Here is a 14,355-nt window from a genome sequence, read left to right as displayed (position 1 = left end):
GTCTCTTTTCATTCCTGATATTGATAATTTTGTCTTTTGTCTTTTTCCTTTGTCCGTCTGACTAGAGGTTTATTCATTTTGCATTTTCAAAGAACCGGATTTTGATCTGATTGAATTTTGTTTCTATTTTTGTTTTCAATTTCATTGCTTTCTTTCTATCTTTCTAATGCTTGCTTCAGTTTTTATTTTGTTCTTTTTCTAGTTTCTTAATGTTGAAGCATAGATTGTTGATTTGATGCCTTTTTTTTTTTGAGACAGAGTCTCAAATGACTTCTAATTTAATTCCATTATGGCTAGAGAACACACATGATTTCAGTTCTTCGTGCACTTGAAAAGAATGTACATTCTGCTGTTTTTGTGTAGAGTGTTCTATAAATGTCAGTTAAATCCAGTTGGCTATTAGTGTTGGTCAGTTCTTTTATATCTTTTCTGATTTTCTGCTTGTTTACTGATTACCAAGAGTATTAAAGTCTGCAACTATAATTGTGGATTTATCTATTTCTTTCCTTTTTTTTTTTTTTTTTTGTTATTTTGTTTTTTTTGTTTTTGAGACTGAGTCTTGCTCTGTTGCCCGGGCTGGAATGCTGGAGTGCAGTGGCATGATCTTGGCTCACTGCACCCTCTACTACTTCCCTAGTTCAAGTGATTCTCGTTCCTCTGCCTCCCCAGTAGCTGGGACTATGGGTGTGAGCTACCATGCTTGGCTAACTTTTGTATTTTTAGTAGAAACAGGGTTTCTTCATGATGCCCAGGCTGGTCTTGAACTCCTGGGCCCAAGCAGTCCACCTGCCTCAGCCTCCGGAAGTGCTGGGATTACAGGCATGAGCCACCATGCCCGGCCATATTTCTCTTTTAAGTTCTTTTAGTTTTTGCTTCATTTATTTTGAGGCTCTTAGGTGGGTGCATACATATTTAGGATTGTTGTCTTCTTAGTGAACTCTTATTATTATGTAATGACACCTTACATTCCTAGTAACTTTCCTGGCTCTGAAGTTTCCTTTGCCTCAGATATGAATATAGTTACTTCAGTTTTATTAGTGTTTGCATGGTATATCATTTTCAATCCTTTTACTTTTAACCTTTCTATATAATATTTAAAGTGGATTTCTTGTAGATAACAAATAGATGGGTCTTGTCCCACACTGAGAATGTCTTTTAGTCAGTATGTTTAACTATATACATTTAATATAATTACTGTTATGTTTGGATTTGCTTTACTGCTTAAGATTCATAAAAACACTTGAAAATGTGTTTTTAGCAAACATTGTAAAGTATTTGGAAGTGATACAAAGAAATTAGTCTTAAGAGGTGACAAAGGACTCAGGCAGATGTTTGAGTACTACTTGTGTCCTTGGTCAAGCCGTTTAACAACCTCTTTGTGAAATGGAAGCACTATACAGTTTTGTTCTTAATTTGGTTCCAAAGCTAACAGGACAGGAATATTTGCTTATATTCAAAATTAAACTAATTTTAGACTCACTTTCAAAATAACTCTTACTTTAAGAGAGGCATGTGGGATCTGGTTTGTACTGAGGGAATAGGAGAAATGCATCTCCCCTCTCAAGGTCACCCTAGGTCATAAGCTCATGAGTAGAGTGACTAGATGCAATGGCCTGAAATGTAAATGACTTGCACTGTATATGCTCATTAACCTATTAGTTCTATTATTAACCTAATAATAGGACTCCAGTGTAATAGTGCTTACATAATAAGATTGTTGAGCAGAGTAATTAAATAATGTCATCTTATAGATTGTGTTTTTGTAACATGAACTTTAATAGGGTGGATTAAGGAGCACAATTTTAATTAGGCACACTGCTATTTGGTATAACAATCGGATAAGCAGGTGGTGAAGAGTGGTGTGGGAGAGAAGAGCAGTTGGATAGCACTGCTGCTCTGAGTCATTCTTGTTTGTCCTAACTGATTTGAAGGCCACTATGCTATGAAAGTGCTGGGAATGGAGGCAGAAATAAGGTGTGGTCAGTTGTAGGGTTTCCTCAATGATGTTTAGATTTTATAATGTCCTCTTATAGCTAAAATTTACTATTGATACTCCTAAAGAAAAGAATATTTTTACTGCAACTGGAAACTCCCTTTTCCCCCCCAGTTCCCATTTTTCTATGGAAACAGTTGTTTTTGTGTGTGATTTTGGATAATGCAATGTTTCTTAAAAATCTATCACTGTTCTTACAGAGCAGTCTGTATTTGTTAAGTATTTATAGCACAGTATCTGACTTTTTTTTTTAAAGTTGCTTTAAGCATTGCATGTGCAGGAGTATGGACACTAAGTCGAGTTAAGGGGCTTTCATATTTAGGTATTGTGCAGGTAGACCTTTGATTTTGGTCCCTTTTGTTCGCAGAGACTGTATCTTAAAGTCCAAGAGACTTAGTGCTGTAGAGTGAAATCCTGAATTCCTGCTTTCACTCCTTAACTATGTATGTATACTTGTACAAAGAATTGAAGCCTGATTCTTAATTCAGCAGTTTATTTTATGAAACACCAATTAATCTTTAATCACTTTTTAACGTTTTTTAATATATTGTCTTTACTTTTATTTCAAATTTTTATTTTTTTCTTGGCCTGGCACAGTGGCTCATGCCTGTAATCCCAGCACTTTGGGAGGCCAAGGCAGGAGGATTGCTTGAGCATAGGAGTTAGAAACCAACCAGCCTGGACAACATAGTGAGATACTATCCCTAAAAAAAAAATTCTTTTTACTTTTTCTTTAGAGACAGAGTATCACTGTGTTGCTCCTGCTGGAGTACTGTGGCTATTCACAGGCATGATCATAGTGTGGTGTAGCCTCAAACTCCTGTCTTCAAGTGATCCTCCCACCTCAACCCTCTGATATGTAATCACTTTTAGTGACTGTATAGTTTACCCTCATATGAAGATACCTTGTACTAGTTAGGCTAAATGATAAGATTGGTTCTAACATAAAGGTTAAATAACAATACTTAAAACAATAAAAAAGTTTTTCTTTTCTGTCACACAGTACTCAGACTCAGCAGATCAGGGCTGTCCATGTGAGGGATCCGGGCTCTTTTTGTCTTGATACTGTGTTGCTATTGACATGGGGTGGGTGTGTGCAGCTCTTAACAGAAAGATTCAAGTTTGATAGATACAGAAGAATTGATGGAATCAGAAGAATCATCATTTTGCAACCCCCAGGGTAATAACTGGTTCAGAAAGTAGTCATCAGTGGCCAAACCACAGGTGAAAAGTTGCGCTGTGTGCAAAGTATCATCCAACAGATTATTAATTTAAAATGGAGGAAAATTCCTTTACAACTAAGATGTGGCTAATATCTCAGTTATAAAGGTACTTTAACAGGTCAAACTGACATGCTTTCTAATAGGGTGCAAAAAAAAAAAAAAAAGATGGGAGATGGAGACTGTTTTACATTTAAAAAGGCCGACCTATGAAAACCAAGTGGGTATATAATGCTTGAATGAGGTTCCTGGATTTTAAAAAATAGGTGTATATTTGTCAGTAAACTAGAAGGAACTCAAATGCTAATCAGTTGAGGATTGGTTGAGTAAAATTTGGTACAGCCAAACAACAGAATTCCATTCAGCCATTAAAAAGAATGAAAAGGGGAAAAAAACATGAAAGGCATTGTAGGGGTAGTTGGGTGAATTTGTTTGTTTTTTTTTTTTTTTGAGACGGAGTCTAGCTCTGCCGCCCAGGCTGGAGTGCAGTGGCCGGATCTCAGCTCACTGCAAGCTCCGCCTCCTGGGTTTACGCCATTCTCCTGCCTCAGCCTCCCGAGTAGCTGGGATTACAGGCGCCCGCCACCTCGCCTGGCTAGTTTTTTGTATTTTTTAGTAGAGACGGGGTTTCACTGCATTAGCCAGGATGGTCTCGATCTCCTGACCTCGTGATCCGCCCGTCTCGGCCTCCCAAAGTGCTGGGATTACAGGCTTGAGCCACCGCGCCCGGCCCTAGTTGGGTAAATTTGAATATGGACTATTATGAGGAGTTTTTTCCCACGGTAACAGATTCTTCAAATCCAACTAAGTGTCCAACAGTTCAATTTGATTCTGGACACTATCTACCTGGAGTTTCTAATGGAGTTTCGCTCTTGTCATCCAGGCTGGAGTGCAATGGTACGATCTTGGCTCACTGCAACCTCTGCCTCCCGAGTTCAAGCGATTCTCGTGCCTCGGCCTCCCAAGTAGCTGGGATTATAGGCGCCTGCCACCACTCCCGGCTCATTTTTGTATTTTTTATTAGATACAGGGTTTCACCATGTTGGCCAGGCTGGTCCTAAACTCCTGACCTCAGGTAATCCATCCACCTCGGCCTCCATGAGCCACTGTGCCCAGCCTCTGAGTCACTCTTACTTCTGACCAACCAGCTATAAATTAGGGATTCCTACAACCCCCTGCTCAGCTTCAGTAATTTGCTAGAGCAGCTCACAGAACTTAGGAAGCCAATTTGCTTACTATAACTGGTTTATTATAAAGGATATAACTGAGGAACAACCAAACGGAAGAGATGCCTAGGGCAAGGTATGGTAGGTGCAGAGGGTGGGGAGATGCATGGGCCTTCTGGACATGCCACCCTCACTCATTGTCTTCTCCAGTCTGGAAGCTCTCTTTAAACCCTGCCAGTTAGGGGGTTTTGTGGCTAAAAACGTGTGTATGATCAGTTATTTTATCACGTATATGATTGCATATGTGTGATCAATTATTAAGTGAATCTCCAGCTCCTCTTCTCTCTCTGAAGGTTGGAAAATGAGGCTGAAAGTTCTAGACCTCTAACCAAGGCATGGTTTTTCTGGCAACCAGCCCCCATCCTGAAGCTATCTAGGGGTCTGCCAGGAGTCCCTTCTTTGGATGCAAATGCTAAGGGATTTAAGTGTTCTCTGTCAAGAATCTGAAAGAAAGATCAAATAGTAGGCTGGTTGTGGTGGCTCATGCTTGTAATCCCAGCACTTTGGGAGGCCGAGGCAGGCAGATCACTTGAGGTCAGGAGTTCCAGACTGGCCAACATGGTGAAACACTGACTCCACTACGAAGAAGTAACAAAAATTAGCTGGGCATGGTGGCGAGCACCTGTAATCACAGCTACTCAGGAGGCTGAGGCAGGAGAATTGCTTGAACCTCAGAGGTGGAGGCTGCAGTGAGCTGAGATCACTGCAACTCCTGCCTGGGCAATAGAGCAAGACTCTTATATCAAAAAAAAGGAGGAGGAGAAGGAGGGGGAGGGGGAGGAATCAAATAGAACAAAAGATGCTGCTATCAGTCCTATCACTTAGAAAATTACAAGTTTTAGGAGCACTCTGCTAGAAACTGGGGACAGAGGTCAAATGTAATGTTTCATATTATGCCACAATTATGGAGTAGATGATAATCACTATTAAATTTCTTGGGTGTAGTAATGGTTTTGGATTTAAGTAGCAGAATATGTTTATTCTTTAGGAGTATAAGCTGAAGTATTAATAATTAGGGGTGAAGTGTCACAGTGTCTTTAACTTTCAGTTTGTTCCAGAAGATTGTGTGTAGAGAGGGATAAATACAGCAAAACATCTTTGTAGATTTGAAAATTTTGAAACAAAAGTTCAAGCAGGGGAATTGCACATTTATTCTTTCAGACAACCTTTAGGATCATTTTGTCAAGTTCCCTCAGAAGTCTCACTGGTATTTTTGAAGGTTGCAATTAAGTTATTATAGGTTACTCTAGAGAATATTGGCACATTTGCAATTTTGAGTCTTGTCCAAGAACAAGGTATCTCTCCCTTTATTCAGGTTGGCATTATGCCTCTGAAACTTGGAGTTTTGTTTTTAGTTAGAATGTTTCTTGTTGCTTTTGAGAATGTGATTTTTACTGTATTTTTTTTCTACTTGTTTTTGTTTGTCATAATATCAATATCAACAACTTCAGTATTTGTTGGTATTTCAGTTGGTTCTTTTGGACTTTCTAGGTGTATAATGTTTCAAATGATGATAAATGTGCTCTTTTTTACTTGCAAATCTCTCATATTGTTCTCTTGTCTACTTAAATTGACTAGAATTTCCTTTTTTTTTTTTCGAGATGGAGTTTTGCGCTTGTTGCCCAGGCTGGAGCGCAAAATGGCGCAATCTCCGCTCACCACAACCTCTGCCTTCTGCGTTCAAGTGATTCTCCTGTCTCAGCCTTTCAAGTAGCTGGGATTACAGGAGTGTGCCACCACACCTGCTAATTTTGTATTTTTAGTAGAGACAGGGTTTCTCCATGTTGGTCAGGCTGGTCTCGAACTCCCAACCTCAAGTGATCCACCTGCCTCAATCTCCCAAAGTGCTGGGATTATGGGCGTGAGCCATCACGCCCAGCTTGTGTTGACTAGAATTTCTGAAACAGCATTAAACAGTAGTGATGCTAACAACTACTTTTGACTTGTTTCTTCTTCAGTGGAATTAATGTTATAGGAGTGTTTCACCATTAAACATACTGCTGATTGTTATTTGAAAGGTATCTGAGAATATGCGTGTTATATAAAGAAATGAATGTTGAATTTCTTTTTTCTAATTTATTTTTATTTTTTAATATATTTTGTTTCTGTAGTAGATATGAATGTTGAATTTCACTGTGGGCTTTTGGTTTCTATCATGGGTTTTTTTTTTTTTTTTTCTATCATGGGATTTTTATAGGATTTTTCCTTCACGTCAATAAACTATATTAGATTTCCTAATATTGAATAGTGTCTCTTTTAAAATGAGATTGGCATATGGGGTTTTAAATTTGCTTTATATAATCTCTCCCAGGTTTTGGTTTCGATTTTACTTTGTTTCAAAAAAGTTAAGCTTTTCATCTTTTGCTGTGCTCTAGAACAGTTGATATGGCGTTACACTTTAATGTTACTTGAAGATTAGAAGTAATTCATCTATATCTGAAGAATTAATAGCAGCACTCTTTTGGATAGTTAGCAGCATTTTAGTTTCTTTATTGGGCCTGTTTTTTATTCTGCATAGTATCTTATAATTCTTTTTTCTAAATTTTGGTATTCTTCCTTTTATCTTCTAAGTGATTAATTTATCTTTAGCTTTATTCATTAATGAAAATATTTATGACTATATGAAGTGATTGGGACGAATAAGTGGTATTTAACACTTGTTGCATTGTCAGACCTGGCAGCTCTAACATCTGGCCTCATTTCCTGACATCCTGGCTCTTTGATTCTCTGATCTGCACTAATATCCTTGTCATAACTACATGAGCCAGTAAATACATTCTCTTTTGAGTTTTTGCTTGTACTATCTGCAGGAAACCTTTAGCTGGGTGTTTATGGACATGTCATGGAAAAAGCTTCATGTGACTAAATAATTAAGTTGTTTTGGCCTTGTATTTCTTATTTTTTTGCTATTTCCTTTGTTTTATATCTTTTATTAGGTTGCTGCCCCTCCCACCAAAGAAGCTTGAAAGATGTAAAATTTTGTTAGTTCTACCAGTGAATACCTGTTCAAGTATGCTTAAACCCTTGGCTGGGCGCAGTGGCTCACGCCTGTAATCCCAGCACTTTGGGAGGCCAAGGCAGACAAATCACAAGGTTAGGAGTTCGAGACAAGCCTGGCCAACATGGTGAAACCCCGACTCTACTAAAAATACAAAAAATTAGCTGGGCGTAGAGGCAGGTGCCTGTAATCCCAGCTACTCGGGAGGCTGAGGCAGGAGAATCTCTTGAACCCAGGAGGCGGAGATTGCAGTGAGCCGAGATCGTGCCACTGCACTCCAGCCTGGGTGACAGAGTGAGACTCTGTCTCAAAAAAAAAAAGTATGCCTAAACCCTTATTTCCTCTCTGTCTGCTTCAGAAAAGTCTACCTGTTGATTCCCACTATGAAGTATGAGGATATGTATTTTCTTTCACCAGTCCAAATCCTTCTTGTTGGTTTTTATTGATTCCCCACTACCTTCCTCCAGTTGAAATTATTTTTACCCTGGGCAACATAGTGAGACCCTGTCTCAACAAAAATACAAAAATTAGCCAAGCATGGTGGCATGCCGCTATGTTCCCACCTATTCAGGAGGCTGAGGCAGGAGGATTGCTTGAGCCCAGGAGGTTGAGGCTGCAGTGAGCAGAGGTTGTGTCTTTGCACTACAACCTGGGGGACAGAGCGAGACTCTGCCTCTTAAAAAATAAAATAACAAATTATTTTTATATCACAGGCATAAGAAAAGTTCATGGTATGTTAGTAAGTAAATAAAGCAAGGTGCCGTACAGTGTGCATAATCTACCATGTTTTAAAGGAAGAAAAATAAGAATATATCAATATTTGCTTGTGTATGAAAAGAAACTGGAAAAATACACAGAAAATTAATCAAAGTGAGTACCTGTTGATAGGGGTGGGAACAAGTCTTCTCATCCTGTACCTTTTTCCACTGATTTTTGAGTCATGAGAACATTACCTATTCCAAAGGAAGAACATTTTTAGATGGTACTTAAAAAAATGTTGCCATTACATAACTTTGTTTCCTAATACTGATAACATTTAAAACCATAATTAACACTGTTTGCATTGTCGTACCTGGCAGCTCTAACATCTGGCCTCATTTTCTTTTATTTTAAAACCATAATTATAGTGATTTAGGTTTAATTTTGTAAGGTATTAAGATTCAGTGCCCAATGCCGCTCTTCCTCCTAGTTCTCATTCATTAATTCTTTGACTTATATCTCAGGGATATGTATTCAAATAGATATTTCAGGATAAAATGTAATTGTATTTCTTTTGCTAGGTATAGAATTCTTATATTATTCCTTAAAAATGGTAGACCGTGCTCAGTTGTCTCCAGTTTGTAATGTAAGGTGTCTAAAGCTGGTCTTCTTTCTTTTTTCTTTGTGAGCAATATGATTCTACTGCCTGGATACTAGGAGGCTTTTTTTTTCCGTTTTTATCTCCAAAAATAAATAGCTTTATTAATTGATATCTTGATGTTGCTCCACTTACATACGTTTTCCTGGTATGTAGTGAATAATTTTGATCTGTGTATTTGGGTGTTCCTTCATTTGTGAAAGTGTATTTTGTAAATCTGTCTTTGAATAATTTTGTTTTGAGTAGTAGTATTATTAAATACTTACTGAGCACCTAACTCTGTACCAGGCACTACGCAAGTCTCTGGGGAATATAGTGGTAAGTAAAGCAGTCATGGTCCCTATCTCTCTGCGTTCACACACATCAGTCAGACCTAGGTTATATATAAGTGCCCTTAGTTCGTACTAATTATGGCTCATCATATTGTGCAGCAACTGCATTTCCATGTGTCATTCTGAGCCAAGATGTGAGCTTCTTGAAACTCAGGCACTATGTTCTTCTTGAAACTCAGGCACAACAGTATATAATGCTGTTGGATTCCCTGACATATGGGTAAGATCTCAGTAAATTTGAGTAAATGGCCCAATGTTATTGAAATGCTGCTCCTGTTTCTTAATCTTCTTCCTAAATTTTCCTCTCTGCGTACCTAGTGTGATCTGTTCTTAACCTTTGCTCTTTTTCTCACCCCTTGCTTGTAATTAATTGTTCTATGGGCTACTCTTTGCCTTCTGTAGTATATCAACCCCTGCAACATTTTTCTACTTGATGCTCACTTTTCCACCTACCATATCTTCTATGTATATAATACATATCTCATTTTTAAACCATTGACTCTGCAATTCCAGTGCAACTATTTCTGAAAACAAGGAACAGTATTGAAGGATGATGTTTGATTTTATTCCATCTGTGTACTTGGTGATTTTATTCCTTTCACCTAGTGGCCAAATCAGAATCTACACCATGGCATAGACTTTTCCTGTCTGTAGCCAAAGCTTAACATGTGTTGATATTACCTGATTAATCTTAATATTGTTCCCCTGTCTTACTTTTAAGGATCTGAATGTTTGTATTTTCGGATTAAATTTAGAAACTAGTCCTGCTTTGTGTCATTTTTTTCCTTAACCATGTATAAAAGCAACATACTAATGTTTACACTAACTGTAGATTTTAGTCTTATCATTATAGAGCTGTGTATTTATTGGCATAACATTAATTCTGTGGACGAAAGCTATGTATAAGAATAGTATCAATAGTATTGACTGATTCTTGAACTCCTGGTTTCAAGTGATCCTCCAGCCTCTGCCTCCCAAAGCACTGGTATTACAGGTGTGCCCAGCCAGTATTGACTGATTCTAAAAGATTACTAAATTCCACTAAATTATAAGTAGTGTTTGTTGAGTAATAAATTTTTCTTAAATCTTATTTATTCAGTCAGCAGCAGTTAGTTTCCAGAGAGGCATCATCAGCAGGGGTTCTTAACTCTTTACAGAGCTGGGGTTACTGGCAAACTCATTTTTCTCATCAGTTTGGGAGTCAGAGAGACTTATGCAAATTCATTCCAGTCTGTTCTTTATTGTAACTACAGCTTAATTTTTTTATCTTCAGTATATTTTGTATTAATAGTTTATGCTTACCATCACCGAAAATGTTTACTAACTAGACTAATGAACCACATTGCCTTTTTTTTTCTTTAAAGACCATACCTTTAGAATATTGTCTATTTTGAGTTTCAAAATAAAAGTATCATCACATGGTAGCCTGTTTTCTATAAAATAATACGATTCAATAAAAAAGTCTTGAAAACCTGTTAATCTTGCTAATGAGCTTCAGTTCGAGTTAGTATTTGCTGATCTGTATCCTGTAGTGTTCAATCTCAGTATTTAATTGGAAGGGAATTAATACTAGATTACCTCTTTATAAAGGTAGAAATCATAATGCTGTTTTTTATTTGACCTTTTTGTTTTTAAACCCTTCAAATTGCATATATACAAACATTTTTTTTTTTTTTTTTTTTTTTTTTTTTGAGACGGAGTCTCGCTCTGTCGCCCAGGCTGGAGTGCAGTGGCCTGATCTCAGCTCACTGCAAGCTCTGCCTCCCGGGTTCACGCCATTCTCCTGCCTCAGCCTCCCGAGTAGCTGGGACTACAGGCGCCCGCCAACACGCCCGGCTAATTTTTTGTATTTTAGTAGAGACGGGGTTTCACCATGTTAGCCAGGATGGTCTCGATCTCCTGACCTCGTGATCCGCCCGTCTCGGCCTCCCAAAGTGGTGGGATTACAGGCTTGAGCCACCGCGCCCGGCCCTGAAACATTTTAACTTAAGAAAGTAGACTCAACTAATGTCTGAATATCCATAGTTCAGCCTTTGTCATGCCTTGCAAACCTGATTGGGTTAATGTGTGTTTTCAGGATTTTAAAATTGTTTTTCTGGTCTGCCAATGTTTAACCTTGCACCATGTTATTGAGGTGAAAACAAATCAGTTTTGTTGTATTTTTCCTCTTGTTCTTAACAACATAATGCCATAGAGGAGATAAAAACCTCTGCTCTATCTCTTATGCCATGAGGTTCAGAGGGCAAAAGACTTTTTTTTTTTGCACCAAGCTAGAAGAGGGTAAGATATTAGAGGTGAGATTTGTTTTTTCTTTTTTCTTTTCTTTTTTTCTTGAGGTGGGAATCTTGCTCTGTCGCCCAGGCTGGAGTGCAGTGGCGCAATCTTGGCTCACTGCAACCTCCACCTCCCAGGTTCGAGCGATTCTCTTGCCTCAGCCTCCCGAGTAGCTGGTATTACAGGCGCCTGCTACCACTCCTAGCTAATTTTTGTATTTTTAGTAGAGATGGGGTTTTACCATGTTGGCCAGGCTGGTCTTGACCTCCTGACCTCGGGTGATCTGCCTGCCTCGGCCTCCGAAAGTGTTGGGATTATGGACGTGAGCCACCATGCCCAGCCGAGATTTTTTTTTTTTAAAACCACTCTAGTTAGCTGTCCCTCTCTGAATATTGGATAGGAATGTAATCACATTTTAACTGTTTTCAAGTGTATTATACTACTGGAGGGTACACAATTTCCAATCATCTGTTAAGGAGAAACTAAGAACTTTTGAAACTTTGACCAGCTTTCATTTTGAGGCATTACAAGTTTTTGAAAAAAAAAAACAAAACAAAAAACACCTGATGTTGAAGATACTATGGTCCTAAGAAAAGCCCTACATTTTGATTATTTGGATTATGTCTTCCGTCCTGAAAAGTAGCCATCTTACAGGGATTGCAAAGATCTAAGTCTTTCTGGTATGCAAAGCTGGATGATTTTGAACTTGACACCAGCTAAGCCATTTCCCAGGGATTTATGAGGACTGAGGAAAATACAGTTATTATACTGGTAAAATGTTGCTATATAAGTACGGTAATAGTTACTATTACTGATATTATAGGTATTTTTTTAAAATTCTGAAATGACTTTAGATAGATACATTGCTCCCTGCTTGCAAATCTTGAGTCCTCCTTTCTGCTTGCTTTCTGTCTTTTTGTTCATTCCCTTAGGTTTTAAGAATAGCTACAAAGTTTTGAAAATGCTTTATAGTTTGGCTCTTTTAAAGCTATAGGCTAAGAGTGTTGACACAGGAAGGTCTTCTCACATGATCCCGCTTTACCCATTAACGATGTCTATAATGCAGTATCATTGTTTCCTCCTCAAAGGAAGTGACTGATATGGCCAGGAATAAATTACAATCTTAGTGATACAGAATCATGTTGTATCTGTTCTGAACATGATTTATGCTTGGTCCACAGTTAATTTTTATTTATTCTGTAAGTCCTTTTGAATAAATAAAAATGTTTATAATGGAAAAGATCTTGTAGAATACAGGGAAAAGGAACTCGAGAGTTATTAATTGCAAATCAGAACTACATTTCTTATTTTATTGATATGCTTTCAACAGGTCCATAAAGTCACAACTGTTTTTATAGTAATAGATTATGATTCACCTTTTGTGCTCTCATTCTCTTGTGAATATACAGTCAAGTTTTCCAGAGATTATATTTTAATATGTGATGATATCACTGCCCTGACAGCTAATGGAACGTGTGCTTGTGTATTCTTGTGTTTTAAACATTTCTGAGTTTTAACATTTAATATGGTATATAGCAATAGATATGAACCACATAAACAAAAGCTCAATAATGAGTTTAGAAGAACCCTGAGACCAAAGTTTGAGAACCATTTTTCTCTGGCATAGTTAAATTGAAGTTGCAGACTTTTCCTTGTAATTTCGTGTTTGTTGTAGGGAACCATAACCTCTTCTCTTTCTGCTCTCTCAGGGAATAGAATGGGAGGTATTGTTTTAAGTCTTGCTCTGTCACCTAGGCTAGAGTGCAATGGCACAATCAAAGCTCACTGCATGGTCGTAGCTCATTGCAGCCTTGAAATCCTGAGCTCAAGTGAACCTCCTGCCTCTCAGCCTCCTCAGTAGCTGGGACTACAGGCATGTGCCACCATCCCCAGCTAATTTTTAAAATTTTTTGTAGAGATGGGTTCTTCTGCATTACCCAGACTGGTCTCAAACTCCTGACCTCAGGCAACCCTCCCTGCCTTAGCCTCCCAAAGTGTTGGGATTATAGGTGTGAGCCACCATGCCTAGCTTAAAATGTGAATTTTAAGTGTGATTGGTGCAATTCAGGAAGGTGGCTCTTAACAGTTCTTGCTTAAAGGAAGAAAGCTGAAAATAAAGAGACAGAGACCTTTCTTCTTAACAATACTGGCCAGAATTACTATCTTTTGATGTACTCTCATCACTGGAAGGGCCCAAGCATAAATCAAACAACTATTGAGAGTATTTTTAAAGAAGATTATAGTTCAGATAGGGGACTATACTACTACAAGAAATCTAATAATACAAAGTTCCTTTAAAACACACTTAAAATCCTATAATTTTGGGGCTGGAACCACTTTGGCTGCATGTAAATTTTAACAATAACAAATAAAGTGGTGTTCTTGTTCATAGATATCACCCAGTTAAATGCTTTCCCATTACATCTTTTAACAAATTAAAATGAATTATAAAAATAGACTTTCTAATTTGTTAGCCCTGTTTCTTTCTCCCATTAAAATGATATATTTAACTTGCTTACTACTTTTTTCCCTATGTATTTTATTTCAGTTGGTCGCATTATGTTTCAGCTCTTCTCAGACATATGTCCAAAAACATGCAAAAACTTCCTTTGCTTGTGCTCAGGTAAGTGAATTATTATTTCCGATGAGAAGCTGTGTCTTACAGTTTTACCTTGCTGAACAGAATAGATATTTTCCTGGAAGAATAATGGACTTGTGAAATTAGTTTTGTGAATTTAAAAAAAAAAAGAGTTACTTACACTGACTTTTATATGAAATCAGGGAAGCATTTCTTAAGGGGAAGATATTAGAAAGGAATGATCTCAAAAATGAAAAAGAGAGTAAGAATCTATATTATGTAATGGAATCTTCTCTATACATGTTAGTTTATAAAATAATAGCACACATTCAAAACTGATTTGATGGAATTTTATGAATTTCACTACTTTGAAAAAA

At 37.6% G+C, this 14,355-nt stretch overlaps 1 protein-coding gene across 7 annotated transcripts in view; it reads left to right on the top strand.

The window, feature by feature from the left end:
* Positions 1–14,355, top strand: part of NKTR (natural killer cell triggering receptor) — a 50,686-nt gene that overhangs the window by 4,858 nt on the left and 31,473 nt on the right. For all 7 annotated transcript variants that reach the window (XM_023231490.3, XM_023231489.2, XM_023231492.1 and 4 more), the window contains exon 3: positions 13,949–14,023. In XM_023231490.3, the coding sequence (XP_023087258.1) occupies positions 13,949–14,023 (75 nt within the window). The remainder of the gene's footprint in view (positions 1–13,948; positions 14,024–14,355) is intronic.

The sequence above is a fragment of the Piliocolobus tephrosceles genome, chromosome 2 (assembly GCF_002776525.5).
Source record: "Piliocolobus tephrosceles isolate RC106 chromosome 2, ASM277652v3, whole genome shotgun sequence".
NCBI lineage: Eukaryota > Metazoa > Chordata > Mammalia > Primates > Cercopithecidae > Piliocolobus > Piliocolobus tephrosceles.
The sequence above is the reverse complement of the archived record's forward strand: the minus strand, read 5'-3'. Positions and strand labels throughout refer to the sequence as shown.